Source organism: Vipera berus, assembly GCF_964194415.1.
Source record: "Vipera berus genome assembly, chromosome: 6".
Taxonomy (NCBI): domain Eukaryota; kingdom Metazoa; phylum Chordata; class Lepidosauria; order Squamata; family Viperidae; genus Vipera; species Vipera berus.
The window spans coordinates 55,219,913-55,241,428 of record NC_138208.1 but is presented as its reverse complement, the minus strand read 5'-3'; the positions used below and the strand labels follow the sequence as shown (position 1 = coordinate 55,241,428).

At 33.9% G+C, this 21,516-nt stretch overlaps 1 protein-coding gene across 3 annotated transcripts in view; it reads right to left on the bottom strand.

The window, feature by feature from the left end:
- Positions 1-1,195: 1,195 nt before the first annotated feature.
- Positions 1,196-21,516, bottom strand: part of VEZT (vezatin, adherens junctions transmembrane protein) — a 33,943-nt gene continuing 13,622 nt past the window's right edge. The window contains exons 3-13 of one of the 3 annotated variants that reach the window (XM_081330410.1): positions 17,511-17,600; positions 15,951-16,126; positions 13,349-13,624; positions 10,909-11,046; positions 10,085-10,232; positions 8,673-9,004; positions 6,198-6,391; positions 5,155-5,226; positions 4,859-4,959; positions 2,749-2,953; positions 1,196-2,386 (exon numbers count right to left, since the gene is read on the bottom strand). In XM_081330410.1, the coding sequence (XP_081186536.1) occupies positions 1,872-2,386; positions 2,749-2,953; positions 4,859-4,959; positions 5,155-5,226; positions 6,198-6,391; positions 8,673-9,004; positions 10,085-10,232; positions 10,909-11,046; positions 13,349-13,624; positions 15,951-16,126; positions 17,511-17,600 (2,247 nt within the window). In that variant the 3' untranslated portion in view covers positions 1,196-1,871. Of the gene's footprint in view, positions 2,387-2,748; positions 2,954-4,858; positions 4,960-5,154; positions 5,227-6,197; positions 6,392-8,672; positions 9,005-10,084; positions 10,233-10,908; positions 11,059-13,348; positions 13,625-15,950; positions 16,127-17,510; positions 17,601-21,516 lie in introns of all 3 variants that reach the window. The other 2 variants (XM_081330411.1, XM_081330412.1) reach the window with 2 other exon arrangements.

Sequence of the window (21,516 nt, the reverse complement as noted above, 5' to 3'; positions counted from 1 at the left end):
TCATAATTTTGAATTTCTAATGTAAATACCCTTTCTGAATAAATTCATTTTTATGAAAACTCACTAAATGAACGTTCGTATCTGGGGGATTACCTGTAAAATGGCTCAGGGTAACTAATTTTGTCATACTGTTAAAAGTAGCAATATATACTGATTCTTAGCTATGTATGGCTATTTGTGAGGTAGAAAATGGATCAAATGCTCTCTAGCCATCCCTCTTCGTCACTAATGAACTTCAGCCCTGATGAAACTTTTGTATCCATGGAGTATTCACATATTAAAGCTTTCAAATTTTAATTTCTTCTGTTGGTTCTAATGTAATAAAATGGAATTATATCACAATCCAAAACTTTAGTTACTCCCTGGAAAACATGTTCAGCATTTTAGCTTTAGATATCTTGGTGATCAGCTACAAAATAAAATATGGGAAATATTTGTAATGTTTGTAAAAAATAAAGCCAAGGTGTTTGTATCTAAATTGTGCAAATGTATCAAATTATTTACTATGTTGTTACACATACTATTTTTATCTTCATTTTGTTAAAATATTGGATACATTTCTTTTCTGTCCTAAAGCTGTTTAGAATTTAATATTGGTATACCTCATAGCCTCATATTGTAACATAACTACTTTAAGCTAAAGACCAAAGAAAATATTAATATGTTGCCATTTCTAATTATAAACTGATATCAATTATGAGTTATCAATTCATTTTATCAAAAGCAGGTAGGAAACAAAAAAAAGCACAGGTTCTCCTGATTTTAGACACTCAGGTTTTGGAAAATATAAAGGTAGTACACAATATATACAGCAATTTACGAAGTTTAATATATAAATTAGTCAAGTAATTTTACTATGCAAAAATGAGAACTAAGCACAATTTATCATAAGCCCACTTGATTTATTACATTAATAAAAGTGGATATTTGGCAGTTGCTGACTACTCAGTATTGATACAAGCCTAATCTAACTTTACTTGCTTTTTAGGATGTGCAATCTAATTCATAAAGCATGTATTAATTACTAATCATGTGAAATATTCAGACTAAAAAGAAAAGAAATTCAGTTACCTGAATAGAGTAACTGATACTAATCAGATATGTAAACTATTACAATCAAGTATCAGTATGTTTATAGAAGAAACAAAATTGCTTTTATTTATCAAAGAAATTAAGAGAAAGAGCAAAGAGGAAGACTGGTTCAAAATTTGTTTAATTTTTCTCATGTACAAATAGGGAAGTGAATAGTTATCATAAGGAATAGTTTGGAAATTTAGTACAGAGAAATGCTGCAAATACATGATAAATTCAAATTATTTTCTTCAGTCAGAAGTTATCATAGGCAAATGATTTAATCCCTTGCTATCATACAATAATAATGGATGTGATTTTTTTTTATTTCAATAGGATACATCTTAGTATAGAACCATGATGACGTAATGGATCAACAAAACCTAGTGATATAAAACAGAATCAATAGAAGAAATAAAGCTGATATGAGAACCAGAAGAAATTGTTAAATAATGATTTCAAGTATTTTTATTTAAATTAATGTTGCTATTAGAGAAACAACAAATAATTTTCTATTAGGAAAAAACCCTCATAATATAAATAAATAAAATATTAATAAAAATACTCAGTCACCTCTGGCAGCAGTAAGAACTGTACAGTACATCTTGAGTCTGGCTTGTATTTGCATTTGTATACATTTCAAAAGACTAGTAAAGGCAAACTATATAATATGACTTTTAACAATAGATACACATACCCCTTGTCATCCATTGCTAAATTCTGATTTTCTTGTGCCCCTTATCTTGCTTTCAATTCAGCAAAGCAAATTTAAAGTGAGCTTTACAATATGTCTTTTTCAGTCATGTATTTTCTGTTTTTTCAAAATTGTCCTCATTCTCCTGAATTTCCATTGCTTCCTCGTCTTCTCCAAACATCTGTTCTTTCATGGTTCTAAATGTGAGGGATTTGGCAGCAACCTGTGCTGCTAAACCCGATGTGAAATTAAAATCTGTGGATATATGGAGTTCAGTCAACCTTTGTTTGATGGAAGACTGTTTATTTTTGGATGGTTCTATCATACTTACTCTACCCACAGCACTTTGTTTAGATTCCTCACCTCCGTTGCACTGGGAACATGTTCGTTTTTCAACTTCTGGTGAGGCAGCAATGGCAACAACATCATGTTCGTTCACTCCAAGGCCATCAAATAAATATTCCACCTTTCCTTTTTCATTTTTGGGAACTTTCGTTTTGTGGTCAGAAATGGTTTCTTCTAGATTTTCATTTTTGCTACAATCCTGCTTGTCTCTGTCTGAATTTTTAAGTAATTCCGAATTTGGTACACAGTTCTCTGAAGTAGAAGTGTTCACTGCAGCTTAGTAAAGAGAAAAATAAAATGAATACTCTAAGTAACCAATATACAGTTTAACTTTTTTTAAAAGAATAAATAAAATTTGTATTTTACACAGATGATGTAAGACTATAAATGCTCTAAATTATATTTCCTCTTAAGAAATAATAAACACATGATAAATTGTATATAGATTTCTTGTATATGATCAGATTACATCACTCAGAAATCTGATGAACAGAAATTAATTTACAAAATACAAATTCAGGTAAGTTGGAAAAATTGGAATAATTTGCTATATAAATGAAGACTGCAAATACATCATGATTTATTGTGATCTATATTAAAGATAGTTACATATTGAAATTGTTATCATTATTATCCACCTTGATCACTAAATAGCAGTTGTTTCCACTTTTGTCTTTCTGCCTCTGAAGCTTTAAATCCCAACACAGATTTCAGTTCCTGCAGCACTCTCTTAGATTCTTCCCTTTCATGTTTTTGTCTCTGTCTGTCTTCCAGAGAAAAGTAATAAAAATCATCTCTCTTACACTCGTCCATATCTGTATCATCAACATATGCTTCAAGTTCCTGAAGAAAAGTGAACAAATACGTGACTTAGATATTACCATATCCTGCAAATTATTAACATTCTTGATCATCTATTAATTAATATTTTAAAGAAGACTTCAAATGGGGCTAAAATTCCAAAGCAATTTTCTGAAATACTTATTTCTAGCATTTATTTATCATCTTACTCCACAAGGAGTGTAGGCAATGTACACCGTTTAGGTGTGAAAGAAATATAAGCAAATATCTAATATGTATTATTCTGGCATCAGTGGCTCCACTGTGATCAATCTTCGAAGACCTTCTAGAAAAGTCAAGGGACATAAATAACTATGTAGGGTTTTATAGGAAATAATCAGCACTTTAAATTCCACTCAGAAATACATCAGGAATAAATGGAATTTCTAAGAATGCCCAGTAAGCCATTGTATTTTTGAACCAGCTGTAGTTTCCAGACAATCTTTAAGAACACTTCATGTAGAGCAAGTTACCACCATCCAATTGCAAGATGACAAGGGCATGAAAGTCTATCCTCAGTGCATCCTGTTCCCTGTAAGGCTGCAATTAGTGTACCAAATGAAGTTGGGCAAGGCCCCTTATTGACATAGCTTCTATTTGCTCCTCTAGCAGGATCTGAGTCTAGAAGAATCCCCCAAGTTAATGACTATCTCTCCAGGGGAGCATACTGAGAGTCAAAATTGATGTTACCTTATCTGGAATTAGGAGGCTTCTGAATTAAGAGTCACTCTGTATGATTTGGGTTGAGTCCAAGTCTGAACCTGATTCTCCTCATTCATTCATTCAAGCTTCCATAAACCCTATTTAGCCCAGGGTGAAATATATACCAGAGAACCATCTGTATCTTAATAATACCTTACCCCAAACTGGCATATTACTCAACCCAAGCAAGATGATAGTCAAGACAAACTAAATTCAGTTCAGTTATCTATGACCACATTTCTATATTGAAGATATACAGATGCAGACTACAGAATTTCCAATGACTGAAATCATAAAACAATCTACTCAAAAATTGTTCACTATTTTCATTTTTAAAATATAAATTATGTTCCTATTACTATCATAACTGACATTCAAATTTTTTTAAAAATGCTCAGTCTTAATTTTTACCTTCAATCCTGGGAATAAACACTTTTCAGCCAAGTACTAAGTTTAACTGGCATTAATATTATAATTTAAATTATAATATTATAATTCTTTTTAAACACTATTCAGTGATACTAGCAGGAACAATTATTTCTTTTGCTAATATATAGCAAACATAGCAGGGTATAAGATGGAATTTCTATCCTGTTAATGGATACAGGTAGTCCTCAGTTAGCAATCACAAATGTAACCAGCAACTTTGTTGTTAAGCAAAGCAGTCAATAAGTGAAACTGCAATTGTGCTTATGATCTTACTTTAGCTTTTCTTTACTGTGTGAAGGTGTGGAGTGCTCCATGAAGTGGCACCACTGAAACACATATTTGAGGAGAGTAATTTTGCATATTTGAAGTGCAATATATCTATTTTAAATTCCATAATAGACTAGCAATACTTGCTGAACATATTCATAAATAGTGCAAAATAAAACATTAAGCAAGATTTGTCTCTTTTCCACACAGAATACAATATTTTTCTCTACACTACCATCCAAATAGGACGTTATTTGTTACACAAAAATGGGAAGTTCTGGGAGTTGATATGTTACACAATACTGCTTCTGAATTGAATAGAAAGGCAGGGTGCAAGCTGACAAATATGCACTTCATTGATAACACAATCCCTCCTCCCCTAAAAAACAAAAATTTTGTTGCAAAAATTGTAGCGGTTATTAACAGTGATTTTCCTATCTGTATGCATCAAGAATAATCTACATTTTATTTTGTGAATAAAACCTTTCTAGAGTTCTATACTTGGATTACCTGTTCTTCAGGAACAGGGTCTTTGTCTTCTATATGCACCGCTGGCTGTGTTAAAGGTACCGTAGTGCAATGCTTGTTTTCACAAGATGGTTCAGATTTACCTGGAGGTAAAAAGGTATGTCACAAGATTGGAGTATTTGGAATAACAATGTAGAAAGATTTTCTTGAGATATTATGATCTGTTCTGTTCATAATCATCAGTTTTATTACGATCTATACTTCTTCCTGTTTTATTCCTGTTTTTCAATGTAATCAAAATTAGAATATTTTAATTAGACTAGGTTCAAACACTGTACCTAAAGTCAGGAGAGCTTTCTCAAAAGGCTTTATTGTATTCAATGTTCCAGTTTGTTTATAAATTGGTCTTCCTGTGATTCAAATAAAGAAAATAATGGGCTGTATACATGATCTAAGACTTGTGAGTATTATGTCTTAATAACTTTCAGTTAAGAACAGCTTAATTAAGCAAATCTATAACTGCAGGAGGCATGGTAAATGTATTTATTTATAAATACAGAAATATTAATAAATTGCTTTGGAAAGTAGTAAAATACTATTCACGTTGACATCTGCAGCAGATGTCAATTTAACTTCATCATCTGAGCTGACTGGAGTAAAAAGTAAAGGTAAAGGTTCCCCCGCACATGTGTGCTAGTCGTTTCCGACTCTAGGGGCCGGTGCTCATCTCTGTTTCAAAGCCGAAGAGTCAGCGCTTGTCCAAGGACGTCTCTATGGTCATGTGGCCGGCATGACTAGACGCCAAAGGCGCATGGAACGCTGTTACCTTCCCACTGTAGTGGTCCCTATTTTTCTACTTGCATTTTTACGTGCTTTCGAACTGCTAGGTTGGCAGAAGCTGGGACGAACGCTCACTCTGTTATGCGGCACTCTGGATTCGACCCGCCAAACTGCCAACCTTCTGATTGACAAGCTCAGCGTCCTAACCCACTGAGCCAGCGTGTCCCTTGACTGGAGTACAACTATTCAATTGAATTTAAAATTAATGAATCACAACTCTATACACTCCCTCAGATTAAGCCTTCTTATTGAATTACAACCCAATTGCCACAAAACAAATTTTAGCCAGGATTAGATTATTAGTAGATGACTACTACTATTTTAAAATTTTATCTGCACAGAAAATTTACTATGAATGCCTTTAATTATATCCTAATGTCAGATGATACATTTTGTGCACATGCACGTGTGCACACACATTCATCAGAAGTGAGGACATTTCCTTTTAGACCTAACCCAAACAACGTGGCTTTACAGATTCTTCTGTCCTAAATTTTCAATTCTTGTTATATGCATTTTCATACCTATGAAAATGGCATACCTTTTTTATCTGAATTTCTTCGAATCATTTTTTCCACCTGAGAAATAGTTTCTTCCCAACAACTATTGCTAGCATGCATGTGAGGCTGAATCAGTTTCAATTTTTGATCTGCAATTTGGTAGGCCTCCCAAATTAATTCTGGACTTTCCTTGGAATTCATAACCTTCTCAAGTTCATCCTCAAGAATTATCATTCTGTAAAAACAAAAAAGAAAATCTCATACAACACTTAGTGGATGCCTAATAGTTTTGATTAGTAAACAAAGGTTATTAGCCTATTAAGACAAAAAAGGTATATAAATCTGCATACAAACACCATGGGAAATTGCATATGTAAGATGATCACAAAATCAACTTCTATGGTAAATAAGATGTTAATATACAAAAAACTAAATCATGAACAGTAAGGAACAAGCAGTAAAGAAATGCACATACTAGTACTTGGTAGAGCAACCATGAAGACATTGGAAAAAATATTCAGATTTGTCTATACTGACAAATATCTGAACAGTACAAACAATGGTATTCCTTGTGACACTCTATGAAAGTGAAAGTTAAACTTTGAAGAAACAAGATAGGACATGTATGCACACTTTTGAACTTTGCTGTTAGAGAAGATTCCTGAGAATCTTCTGTGCACAGCCACGAACACCAAACAATGGGTGGTCAAACAAATCAACCCAAAGTTTTCACTTGAGGCACAAATAATGAGGCTATCCTAACCTATTAGGTAAACACCTAGATCTCTGCAGAAGCTCTAATAGTGGCAAAAGTGGAAGGAAAAAGTAGAACAACCAGGAGCAAGGTGGATTGACATAGTTAAAGTGCAATGGGTGCATTATTGGAAGACATGAAAGGCAAAGCTAGGGACAGATTGTCATGAATAAGATTTATCTATAGGGTTGTTAAGAACTGACGCCAACGTGATGAAACATAATCAATAACAAAAGCACTTGGAAAGGCTCAAAAACTGAAAATTAATGCAAGCATTTGAAGTAGCAAGTTTTGTTCCTTAGATTAGATTAGATTAGAAATAAGTCCTTAAATTCCTAATGTAGAACTATATACATACATGCTTTCTTGGCTTGCTAACAAAGAATAAAGGGAGACCGATATGATCATTTCAAACTTATTTGTTCTCATCAGTCAGCCATACCCTTCTGAGATTCGAACCTGGGCCGACTGCGTCTTGCTTGTAGATGGCCTTGGGCTAGGCTGAAACAGGAAATAAGATCTGTCCCGTGTCTGGGACCAAGCAAGTGTATTCTGAATGCTTAACAAACATTTAACACACATCTCCCTTGCTTCTCAGCTAACAAAGAGAGAGAGCCTGTGGCCTAGGGGTTAAAACAACTGCTTAAGACGCAGTCGGCTCAGGTTCGAATCTCAGAAGGGTATGGCTGACTGATGAGAATAAGTTTGAAATGATCATATTGGTCTCCCTTTATTCTTTGTTAGCAAGCCAAAAAATTTACACAAATATGAGCTGCCACTGCTGTGGCTACTGCTTGTAGATGGCCTTGGGCTAGGCTGAAACAGGAAATAAGATTTGTCCCGTGTCTGGGACCAAGCAAGTGTATTCTGAATGCTTAACAAACATTTAACATACATGCTTTCCTTTATACAAAAGGGATTCATCTCATGTCATTAGATCTCTTTAAATTGTTAGTTAAGTCTTATGTGAATTATGAGAGTGTTCAACAAAGTGGTCAGCAATGTAACACCTGCCATACATAAAGTCTGTTTTTATTTTAAAAATAAATAAATAAAAAGTGAATCTGTATAATGAAATCTGATTTTTATGCCTTTGAATCAGTCTTGTCTCATGTTGACAGGCTGGACAATCTATAAAGTTTTCTTGGCAACATTTTTGTAAGCGGTTTATCAGTGCTTTCTTCTTAGGGCTGAGAAAGAGTGACTGGCTTTGTGCCTAAAAAGGCAGGACTAGAACCCATGATCTCTGGGTTCCTAGTCTGGTAGGCTCTCATTATATATGTTACATATAAGTAATTGTTGATACCTGTATAAGTGCATGATACAGAATTATTTCAGAAAAAGATTTATTAAAGTCAGTGAACTGACCTATAAGTAGGCTGGCAGAGAGTTGCATTGTCAGTTCCCTCTAAACAGGTGAATTAAAATGGCTGGCAATAATAATTCTGAAGGATTAATATGAACCATACTGTTGCTGTATTGACCACAAAAATAGTACTACATTTGTATTTCTTTAGTGGAACTCCAATTTATGGTGAAGTTGGTTGTCAGTAGTAATCCATCAAGCATTTTACACACAAACCTCACACATAGAAGAAAAAATATTAATTAGCTTAATTTAGAACAATAAGAATAAGGAAATAACAGTAATAACTATCTCCACCAGTCATGGTAAAAAATTGATATTGAGTTATTTTTTTAAAAGTACAACAACTAAAACTACAATTATAACTATGAGAAATTATTTGTATGTTTAACTTACTCATTCAATAAGGCTTTTAGATGGAGTTGAAAACTGCGCACAGCAGTGTGGAGATGGCTTAGGGATCCTGATTTTGGTTTAGCTTTGACCGGACGTTCCAAGTAAGATTGATGATGTGTTTCAAAATACCGGTAAAATTCATAACTCCGTTTAAGTTCTTCTAAACAAGCAGCATGAGCATGTGGCAGACCTTGAATTATATCAGAAAAGATACAAAGAGGCAAACTTTCTGGTGTAATCAGGCTCTTGAGAGATGCATTAGAGGGAGATAACAGAAGTAGTAGTCGCCTAAAGAATTCAGAACTTTGACCGACCCAAAGCTGAAATAAAACCTAAGAAACAAAAGGAATCAATCATTATCTATTTTTCCTATTTTCCCACGAACAGTATATTTAAGCAAAGCAATGACAGTCTGACTATCTTGAATGAGAGAGGTGGAGCAAAAATATTTTAAATAATTTAAATTAAATAAATTATCCTGAATTAAATATTGATCTAGCCATGGCTTACTTCCTGCTGGCTTCCCCAATGACTTTGCCTGTGGGAAGCTGGATGGAATTGTCAGGCATAGTGATCATGTGATCACAATTCACTGTGATATAATCACAGGGTGCATACCAAGCACCCAGACTGATCATGTGATCCCAGGGATGGTAACAGCTGAAATTACAAGGACCTGTCATAAGTACCATTTGTTCAATGCTGTCATGACGTTGAATGGTTGCTGAATGAATAGTTCTATCATAAGGACTAGTTGTACAAACATAATAAAAAATGAGGTAATCTTACATACATTATAAATTATCTGTAATTTATTTTGCATGCTTAGTTTCTTTAGTACAATATTAGAAATAACATGGGGAAAAATATTTTTTTGCTATCAATTTATACTGAAAATTAACACACTCTTTCATAACAAAATCATGCAAAATATTATTTATCCACCAAAATGCATTATATTATAATGGCTTAATTGTGAGCAGAGTACATCTGAAGGTTCTTCTTGTCAACTGGCATGGATAACAAATTATAAACATTCCAACATGACTTATTCAGAATGTTATAAAAATCAGGAACTTGCAAAAAGCTAAAGAAAGAAATGAATGGATTGGTTCCATGGTTTGATTAAAAAAACTAAGCTTGCCAAGTTATAATGGCAAGTACAAGCATGAATACCTGCTCATAGTATAGCTATGAGTCATGATTAGGGTTATTCAGACCCAAACCATACTATGTCTTAGCATGAACTGCAAACGCATTCAAAGGAAGTTACAAAAATCATATAAACCTAATGCATTTCAAATTTTAAAATAATAGTATAATTCAGGATGATTTTGTTTTGTTTAGCTTCTGCAGGCTGAAAGCAAAGACAGAAAAGATGATGTATGATCAGTGAAATGACACTAGATTACCTTTAGTGCAGGCAAGCTGAAGCCATCTGTGAGGTTGTGTGCTTCTTCTTCAGACACTTGCTCTTCATTTAATCCCAAACCAAGCTCCTTAAAAGGCACCACACATATGTAGTTTGTGACATTGTCACTCTCAGAATTCAGTGGGTAAGTTTACTTAGTGTTAAGGTTGTTCAAGAACGTTTTGCATCACATGCAATATTGACAAATATTATGTGGAAAGAAATAATTTATCTACTTCATAAAATTAAACAGCCAACCATATTGTTGCAGATGAAACAATTTTAGCTTTAGTTCAAACAAGTTGCTGGAGCAAAAACAAACTGGGCATAAAATTGTGAAATAAGATAATTTGAGTGATTCTACAGATTTAAACGACTGAACATTTGAATGATTACAATTATAATCATGTTACAGTCACACCAAACTCAGGGATTTCAGCTTGAAAATCCATTAGCAGAGAATCAGGATCTCAGAATTTCTAGTCCAAAAACTGAACAAGTTTATTAGTTACCTAAGTCCAATTATATGCATACTAAGACACATAATTCTAGGCCCATGAATCTTATATGTGACATAAAATGCCCACTCAACAAAGATAAATGTACTTTCTTTTTGAAAAAGATGTATGGATAATTTGCCAGTGAAAACAGACTGATTGTAAAACAGCAAGATGATCAAATTGAAAGGAACTTTTAAGAGAAAGGGTGGAATATTGAACTGTTGAAGTAAAAATGTGGCAGTTAACCAAATTTTTCTTACATAGCAGCCAGTCATTGTGATATGCTAATTTCCTCCTCCATAATATATTATTTTTAAAAGGATATTGTTTAAGCATATATAAGGTAGCAAGTCTTGAAGCTCTAAGGTTGGCTCTTACTGATCGATACACAGCTTTTCGAAGACCAATCAGATGCTGACAGGGATGTTGTCCACCTTTATTATATGGGCAAGCAGCACTAACCCTGTCAAGCAAACTTGAAAAGTAAAATGTGATACAACTGTACAGGTGTCCTAAAGAATGCTAAAAATATAAATATAAAACAATAATTTATTTAAATTTATAGAATATATCTTCATATATCTCGACATGCTATTTCAATTTACAAATTGAAGTATTATGTAGCAAATAAGCCACTTACTGAAATATTGGTAAAGATTAAAATTTAAATAAAAATGCACTGGGGATTGGATTTCTACTTTTTCCTTTTCAATTCTGTAAAATCAAGAGTTCTGAAATTCTTAATTTAAGACCTATTAATTTGGATCTAAACTGCAAAATGGCTTTTAAATTTATTTGGCAATGCTTAAAATAATAAAATTTATACAGTTAAAACAAAAAATGGATTTACTTTTAAAAGAGGCACACTGTTTCTATCTGAAAATAATTTCTAAGGGATTGAGATTAATAAAAACTGTGGGGGGCAGGCATGAAAATTGATTCAATTTCCTTTCTATATGTATTAAAATAAAATGTTTTGGATTTTGGTATATATTTTTATACCTCTGTATCAGTCATTCATCCTGAAATATCTCTGCTTTTTGTTCACCTTCAAGGATTACTTTTTACATAAGTATGAATAAATATGTTTGCCTTGTTAGACCATTCTCGAAATGAGAAGAACACACTTCCACATGAAACCCATTAGTACCATTTATTGGAAGTGGCATATATTACTCATTTTTTTTAATGGAATGTGAAATATATATGAAATTATAAGCTAATACTGTCTCATTATTTTAAAATTCAAATATCTAACAAGAAATAGTAGAATGGTAGATAGTAGATCTAGTATATCTACTAGTAATAGTAGATAGTAGTAATAGTAGATAGTAGATAGAATCAAGATCATGTGAAGTATTAATACCACTTTACAATGCCTTGGTAAGGCCACACTTGGAATACTGCATCCAGTTTTGATCACCACAATGTAAAAAAGATGTTGAGACTCTACAAAGAGTACAGAGAAGAGCAACAAAGATGATTAGGGGACTGGAGGCTAAAACATATAAGGAACGGTTGTTGAAATTGGGTATGTCTAGTTTTATGTCTAGTTTAATGAAGAGAAGGACGAGGGGTGACATAATAGCAGTGTTCCAATATCTCAGGGGCTGCCACAAAGAGGAGGGAGTCAAGCTATTTTCCAAAGTGCCTGAAAGCAGGACAAGAAGCAACGGATGGAAACTAATTAAGGAGAATTAAGGAGAAACTTCCTGACAGTTAGAACAATTAACCAGTGGAACAACCTGCCTCCAAAAGAGATGAATGCTCCAACACTGGAAGTTTTTAAGAAGAGACTGGACAGCCATTTGTCTGAAATGGTATAGGGTTTCCTGCCTAAGCAGGAGGTTGGACTAGATAACCTCTAAGGTCCCTTCCAACTTTTTTATTATTATTGTTATTGTTGTTACTATTATTATTAGTTTATTCTACAATATTATCAGGAATGCCACGTTAAAACTAACTGCAACAATTTAAAAAAATATTATTTCATAGACTTGTGAAATATTTACCTTGCGGTGTTTATATATTGTATGGAAGTCTAAGAAGTGTATACAACATTGTTCTATAACAATTGCTTGCTATCTGTTTCTCTCTGAAACTATTGTGTGCAATATTACTTTCTAGACTTTTATTATGAAATGAAATAGAGGGCTTCTATTGATTAAATTTTATGATGTTTGATTCTTAAAATTAAAACATATGCACCATCAATTTATGACATTTTTTTTCCTCCTAGCGTTTTCTTTAAAGTGCAGGGTCCACTTTTTTCCCAGCTCAAACAAGTGTTAAACCATTGGTTGCGACAGGAACTGACTGACTTGGCTTGTCGCCCTAATCTGACATCTGTAGTGAAGGCTATTAAAACTCAATAATAGGTATAGAAGCTTTACTATAAATTTTAGGAAGAGGCATACACATAATCTTATGTGCGTATTGCATTTGGTATTCACATTTCAGTAGTCGGTTTACTCATCCTTGTCTCTCTTAGATTCGATCCAACAAACACTAACTCAAGTCTCCTTGACTGAAATGTTTACACCGTTTAGAAATTCTGCCAAATTTAAGATGGCAAATAATAAATTTGCCCTTGTTACAATAACGTATCACCTTTCTACACATACAGTATGCTTGATTTGAGGGCCAGGAATTCACTTGTTATATCTGATAAAACTGAATAAATTTAAAAAATCTGAAAGGAAAATTTTCTTCACCATTCATTAATTTAAGATTTAACAATTGGGTGCAAATCAATTCAGACTCACAGAGTAAATCCCCTGGAAATTACTTCAGTTTCTTGAATGAGTCGCAATGCTTTCCTCACAAGGTTAGTGAAGGCGCGGCAATTAACCATTACATCTTCTAGTTGGAGATGACATTTTTTAAGAGACATTTGTAACTTTGCAATCCGTGTTATGTCCAAACCTCGCATAGTTATGTAAACCAAGAAAACTACTCCCAAAATTAATCCAAGGGATCCACTCCATAAAGAAGGAATCATCACCAGTGTGCTGATGAAGAGAAATAATAAGGAAATATCCCTGCAAAAAAAAATACACATCTAAGTATGGCTTGATTTTCAAAATTACAATGATCTAAGATTCTATTTTTTATTTAAAAGCAAACTAACACACATACTTCATCTCTTCCTTTTCAAAATCTTTAAAATTTGTTTCCTGAATACCAATTCATTCCATCAGTCATAGATTGGTAGAGCTATTGACTAAGTGTGAGCAGCAAATAACCGCCTTGAAATGGAATCTTTTAATATTTCAGCTTAAAAGGTGCTTCTGAAATTCGTTGGATTTCAGCCTAAGATTTCCACATAGAATATTTTTCAAGTGCAAATATAACTCTCATTTTAAATTGAAGCAAAATCAACTGGGCTTGTTTGCAAGTAGATGTATTTCAATGTCAATAATTAAAATTGAAAACATCCATGTGAAATAAAAGTTGAATTTAAGTGATTACATTTTAATTTTCATACGTGAAATATGTTGTCTTGGCTTATAGTACTGCAGTACAATTCAACTACCTCTAGCCATTTCTATCACTAGCACAGACTGAAAAATTAACTGCAAATTTCTACTAACATTCACATACAGGAAAATGCACTTTGTTCTGGATTTGATTTGTATTTTTTTCAGTAGATTTCTCAACTAATTAATCATCTCCAGCATATTGTCTTGTTTTTAAATTGTCTTAATTTATTAATCAAAGCTTTTTCTAATAACAATACTAATTAATGTTAACAATAACAAGATATATAGACTATTTAAAATGTATTTAAAATACATTTACTGGTCAAATACATACTTTTAAATGTACGATATACAAAGTATTGTTCAGAAAAGAAAGTTAATAAAAGTACAGCTTTCCAAGTTCTATACACAGGAGAAAAGTGGGACTATACGTAGAGAGCTCTCTTTCTCTTTATCCATAGAATCTCTGTTAACAAATGAGGAGTCTGCAGAATCAGGATCCCCATTCACATAAAGAGATAAGCCACTTATCCCCACAGAGAGAAACTAAAGTAGGATGAAACAGCATTCTCAGCGAAAGGACTTACTCTGAAGAATTTACCTGAGAGTAAGATATAACTCAATAACTGTCTGGTTTGGTGCTGCAACCAAACAGGGCAGATACAGACTTCAATGGATAGTTAGACTGCAGAAAAAATAATTGCAACCAGCCTACCTTCCATTGAGTATCTGCATATTGCATGAACCAGAAAAAGGGCTGAGAAAATATCTACCCCTCACATTCTGGACATAATCTATTTCAACTTCTCCTCTCAGGATGCCGCTATAGGGCATTGCATGCCAAAACAGACAGACATATAGTTTTTTCCTCCATGCCATCACTCTGCTGAACACTGTTTCATTTAACAACCTTTCTCATCATCTCATCTTTATTACTATCTTCTCCAACTGGTTTCTTATGATTTATCAATTGTTTATTATGATCTATATGACCTATTACTGGCTGTTTATATGTCTACTCTGAGCTTATGCACCGGAAACAAATTTCTTGTCCAATCACTCTTGTCCAATAAATAATTCTATGATAGATTTAAATAGTAAGCAATCATAGATTTCCTTGTGTTTCCAGCTCAGCAGCTATGTCTCTTATGATCAATTTTATAAGCAAAAGTTAAAGAACTGTTCAGCACACCAAGGATTTTTCCCCCCAAGTTTCTATTTCATTTTACATTTGATAAGTAGTGCTAAATAATCCCTCACCAGCACAGCAGCAATTTATTCACTTTTACCTAAGAACAAGAGCTATTTAACTCAATGTGCCTCATTAAAAGGCATCAATAGTTTGATGCTTACTTATATCAGATTTCATCAGTTTATTTCTGTGAATATATACATGCTTACATATATGCAAAAATATAAGTTTCTGTGTGAGAATCTTAGTCTTCGTTCATTTAATAGTAGGTTTTTGCTTAACTTTTCTTTGGAATGAAACCTTTGGGTAGAACACATACAAACATACATGCTGTCACATACATGTGTCATATACATGCTGTTGGGAGAAAAATATTCTCCAGGAACTGGTAATCCTAACAAAAATAGAAAAGATAGATAGTGATTGGAATTTTAATGTTTCTAATTTTTTTTCAAGGAAGGATGTCATAAATTCAGGCTCATTTGCCTGTTGGGAAAATATGGTAAAGCAAAACATACTCCTGCAAATTAGCAAGGAATACATAAGAGATGTAGCCAATACCAAAATCATGAGATAGGATATAAAACAAAAAAAGAAAACAGACTAAATAATATTTCTCTTTGCTGGGAGGCCATGTGTGCAAACAATATACATCATACATCCACATAACATGCATGTGGCTCAAGTCAATACCAAATATTAGGAGTTGCTAGGGAGCATAGTGTTGGAAGATGTCCATATTCCTGCTGCTTGAGCTGTCCCGCAGACAGGATACTAGGATCAAATAGTTCAATCAGTTCAACATCCTCCTGTAGCAGAACTTCCTGTTGCAGGATGGTGCAGAGTGCATCTGAACGAAAACCAACATCCTTAAAGCAGAGGGAAGCAAAAAACAGCATCAACCGATCACGTTCATGCACAAAAGCGTTAAATTTAAATCATTTTTAATTCTGTGCTTATTACATACATAGTGCTACAAAATATGTATTTAATTTAGCCATCTCTCATAATCTTCTCCTAGAGTGCTTATAACTTTATATTTGCACAGAAGAATGGGAGGAAAGAAAAAAAAGTAAGTAATATGCAGCTGAATGTGTTGAGGAAAATTGAGAGGCCCATGAGTTCCTGAAGCAAACATTTAAACTCTCCGACTGACTAGTTAAGAGAATTTGGGTGCTAGAAAGAAAAATGCCAGCTTTGTACACCTTTTGTTGTTAGGCTCTGCCCCTAGTGTAGCAATACTGTATCAGGAGCCACAAATATTTGTGCCAAGAATTATAGCAGCTCTGGACCTACTCAGCCTGTTTGATGGGTTTTCATTTGTTCAAACATAGCCTTTTATTTTCAAGGCTCTAGACTTCAAAAGAGATACACAAGGCTACATACCCAACAGTAACCCTATAGCATTTTCTCTTAGCAGTGCTTGCCTCATCAGTTGGTAACATTCCACAGTGGAAATGAATAACTGAAGCCAGAGATAGGAATATGTGTAGAAGTGATTATTTGAAATAGGACTGAAAACCAATTGCCAGCAAACTGCTCTTCCAACGTCAATTTTTGGATGAAATATGATTTCAACAACAACTTTATTGATTAGCCCTTGGGCCATATCAAAGTGCAAAGTTCCAGCAACAAACCGTCACCAAAACTTAATAAAAGCAATCCAAAATGGAATTTGATAAAATACAATTTAAAATGGAATTAAAATAAAATACAATTTAAGATGAAATAGTAATAAAATACAAATTTAAGATATAGATAAAATATGATAACATTATATTTCGGAGTCGCCCTTGCAATCTACCCCAATCAGTCCCACATATGCAGATCTTAACCGGATCATTTTGTTTAAATACTGTGCTACGTTAAATGTTATTTTCAAGTTATTTTCAAGTTATAAGATAAGTTATTTTGATATGGGGATCCCAATAGGTCATTCGTTTGGTATATAGACCAAGATATCTGTCTCTCACCCTTATATGATTTCCTTATTAGCAACTTCATAGAAGAGTACTTATGTTCCTAACACATATAAAAATGATTCTTAAACAGTTAAGACTGTTTTAGTTCCCTCACACATTACCTTCTATTCAGATTTAAACACCAAATATTTTAGTTTGCAAACTACAGTATGTAATATGGTCAACAAAGGCTTAATAATAATAAAAATAATAAGGAATTATATATAAAAATATTAAGGAAAATGGGTGAATTGCTTGAAAAGAAAGTGAGCTGGTAATAACAGGTGCTTACCAATTGATGAAGCATATCATGTCTTTTCTTATATAGAGAAAAAGGAAGCCAGTTTTTTAATATCTCAACTAGGTTTGACAGGATGTCTTTCTGTAAAGAATTAAAAACTGTTTAAAGCCTTAAATATATAAACAGTCTTCATTACTTTCATCTGAAGATTATTCGCACTCTAACCAAGTTCAAAGAAACCATACTGTAAAACAGGCATGTCAAACTGCCAGCCCACCGGCCGGATGCATCCCGCCGAAACCGCACCCACCCCATTGCCGGCAATGGGGAAAAAGTCGTGATACGTCGCGCGACATCACATGAAGTCGCAAGTTTGACATGCCTGCTGTAAAGCAAGCAGGCCATTACATATTAGAGATCAGTGTATGGTTTTTTGGCAGCACACCACATTAATGTATACCAAGTCAAGTAGTTTTTAAAATCATAAACAGAGCACTGAAAGTGTTTTTTTATAAAATATTACATTTTTTAAAAATAATACATTATCTGCTTTACAATTCAATAAGACCTCAGCATCTTTAAAATAAAATCTTATTTTAGAATGGTGTTTAAATGCCAATTAGTTAGCACTTGAAAATATGGCAAGCCAATATTCTCTCAATATATACCAATAATAATTATCCCCTTATTATGTTATTTATGTATCTTGGAATCACATCCTTAGCTATAATTCAAACTGAAAAGATAATGACAAGTATTCTATTTATGCACACACAAAAATACAAGCTGGATCATGTCTCCCAAATAATACTCTCTTTGGAAGAAAACACCTCTTGTCTTCTGCCTGAGACAAGTTGCACTAATGCACATAAATTGTATGTCTATTTTATGGAGAGCTTGTCCACACTGTACATAAATGTCCTTGCAAGACGCACCACCACCCCTCACAAAGTATTCCAAACCTTTATAAATCATCAGAAATCATGAAAGTTTATGCAATTTTGTATTTTGTAATGGTCTTTAGAAAAGATTGACTACAGACTCACAATCTTCATCATCACAGGGGCCAGGTGACATCTTAAGAGTCCCCAAGATGCAACACTAAGTCTGCAATGCCTCAAATCTGCATCATCATCTCTCAGTTAAGTGCATTGTTTAATTTTGCATGCTAAATTCATATGTACCGTAGATATACTGCTGTATTTGAAAAGGGGGAAACAAGCCCTGCTTCCTGTCATCAGTTCTGTGACTCCACTATCAATCCTAGAGCCTAGATTCCCCAAATACCATTACCTAGTGTCAGATTCAAAATGAGCCCATTTAAAGGAATTTATCAATGAAAACTTACAGAAAAGTTTCATCTGTCCTACTACTTTCCCTGCTAGTGTTTTTATCTTTTTTGTTAATGAACAGGATGGCTTATGTGTAATGTATGATTTATTAGATCTAATAAATCGAATTTTTCCAAGAGCTCATGGCAGCACAGATATCTGTCATGGTTCCAATAGATGAAACTCTTCGAAGAAGGTATTGTTTAGCTTAAAGAATCTTTATTTGAGTAACATAACATCGGCACTTACATAGTCAAAGCCAAAATCTGAATTCCCCTCCCCTGAGCACTTAGCATCAAAGCACAATTCCCTCCTCTAATTTACAGTCATAAATCACATTCTCCAATTAGTATGAAATGCAGGCTTTCCCTCCAGTTCTCCAACCCGCCAATTCTTATCATCTCTTATTTCAATAACTCTGGTTCACACACTAGTTACAGTATTGTTATGTCTAACTAAACTCCCATGCACGTTCCTCCTCCTCCCCCCAGTATCATCTAATTCTAACTCTAAATCTAAAAGTAAAACATAAGAAGGAAAATGGTTGCATCTCCATTTGTTGTCAAAGCAAAAACATCCGATGTTAGCAGCGTTGACAATATCATTCTTAATCTATTTTTTCCTCATAACAACTCTGTGAGTTATATTGGGCAATGAGATAGTATCTAGCTCAAAATCATTCTGTAAGCATTTAAGCCAGAAGGTGGATTAAACCTGGGTCTCCCTCGTGCTAATCCAACAGATAGAATCCATTTCTCTGTAGCCATCTCCCATTGGGAGGCTTTAACAAATTGTTTTTAAAAACAGTTCCTAACTTTGCTAAACTAACCATAACCAACGTATCTTATAAAGAAGGGATGTGATCACATGCAATTGCCCATGACTTTTGCTATCCTGTCACTTATCCAACCAGCAAGAAATATCGTTCTTTCTACTGTTAATAAATCCCAAGACCAGACAGATAGTAAAGATTTTTTTTTATTTAAAAAGTTTTACAATACATTTTGACTTTAATCCCCCCCTTCCCCACCCCTACCTAACCCTCCCTATCCCTCTCCCCCAATCCCTCCTCCCCCCCGACTTCCCAGAACTAAATACAGGGTATAAAATCAAAAAACAAACATAAGCACCCCTATGTTATCAGCAATAAACTATTAATTCTATCTCCCTCTAGCTCATATAAAATGAATACAAACAATATTAATATTACAAATGAAGTAAAAAAGAAAAAGAGGAAAACAGAAAAAAAGCTTTACTCAAAATAGATTTTCTTAATCCCAGTCCTTATTCATATTAATTTCAAAAAAAAGGAAAAAAAACTTTCACCTACTATTTAGATTCTCCAACCTTTCTCTGATTTCTAAACAAATTCTCAGTTACGCGCCAAAAGCGCCTATCTCTATTAACCTTAATAATCTCCAACCAAACTAAACTATGATCAAAAATAGTTCTTGCATGTATCACACCAAATGTCTCGCATTTCCAAATCATCCTTGAGTTCAAATAAAAAGAGTAAAAAAAAAAGGGTTTAAGCAGTCTATTAGACAACTTGTTGTTAATTAGGAGCTTGCATACCCATTCTTAGTTCAACACATACTTTTAGTCCATAACCCTCATATACTTTTCTAACAAGCAAATAACATCAATCTTAAATTGTGTTAAATATTAAAAAAAACTTTCTTTCTCCTCTATGATAAATTTAATCCATTGACATTCTAATTTAAAAATTTAATCACCAATCTTAACGCCCCAAAGCTTTTGGAGCACATCTGTCATGACCCCCAAAACTTCTTTGGACCGCGCCCCTTCCACAGCTTCACTGTAAGTACACTTTGGAGATTCCATAGCTTTCTGCTGGTCTTGCTCTTGCTCTCGTCTCGCTCTTCTTAGGGCGGCACGCGTCATCCTCTGGCCTCCTACAACATCCGATGAAACTGTATCTTGATCCCCTCCAACACCATTGTCCTCTATCTGTCTATCTGCAACATCTTGAAGCTTTCCCTCGCCGTATCCCTTTACAGCTTCCAAAAATGATAGGGGGGTTGCTTTTAACACATTGCTATAAAAATCACGTGCCTGGGCCACAGTAACCAGACGATGTCTTTTACCTTCATGCGTCACCACCAGTCCAACTGGAATCTCCCATCTAAACTTAATATCACATTTCTTAAGTTCCTGTACTAGAAATGCAAAATCTTTCCTTCTCCTTAAAATCTTCAAAGGGATCTCTTTTAAAACCAAGACTTCTTGTTCAGCCACTACCAATTTAGTATCATAAGCAGCTTGAATGACTTCATCTCTAATTACTCTCTTTGTAAAATAGACCACCACATCTCTGGGTAACTTCCTCTGTCTTGCAATCCATGAATTTACACGAAAAATTTTGTCCATATTTCCCTCAATTTCAGATGCTGGCTGGCCCAATACCCCTTCCAGAGCCTCAGAAATCAGCTGCTTTAAATCTTCTTTATAATTCTCCTTTAAACCCCTGATTCTAATGGCATACTGCATCTGATGATACTGAACAAGGCTCAATTCTCCGTCCATTTTATCCCTTATATTTTCATTTTCTAATACCTTTGCTTCTAATATAGAGTTCTTTTGACTGAGATCCTTCACTTTTACATCCAGCTGCTGCACACACTCAGCTACAGATTCAATCATAGACAACATGTCCACCCTCATTGCTCTAAACTTCTCTTCCATCTTCTTCTCCAATTTCTCCA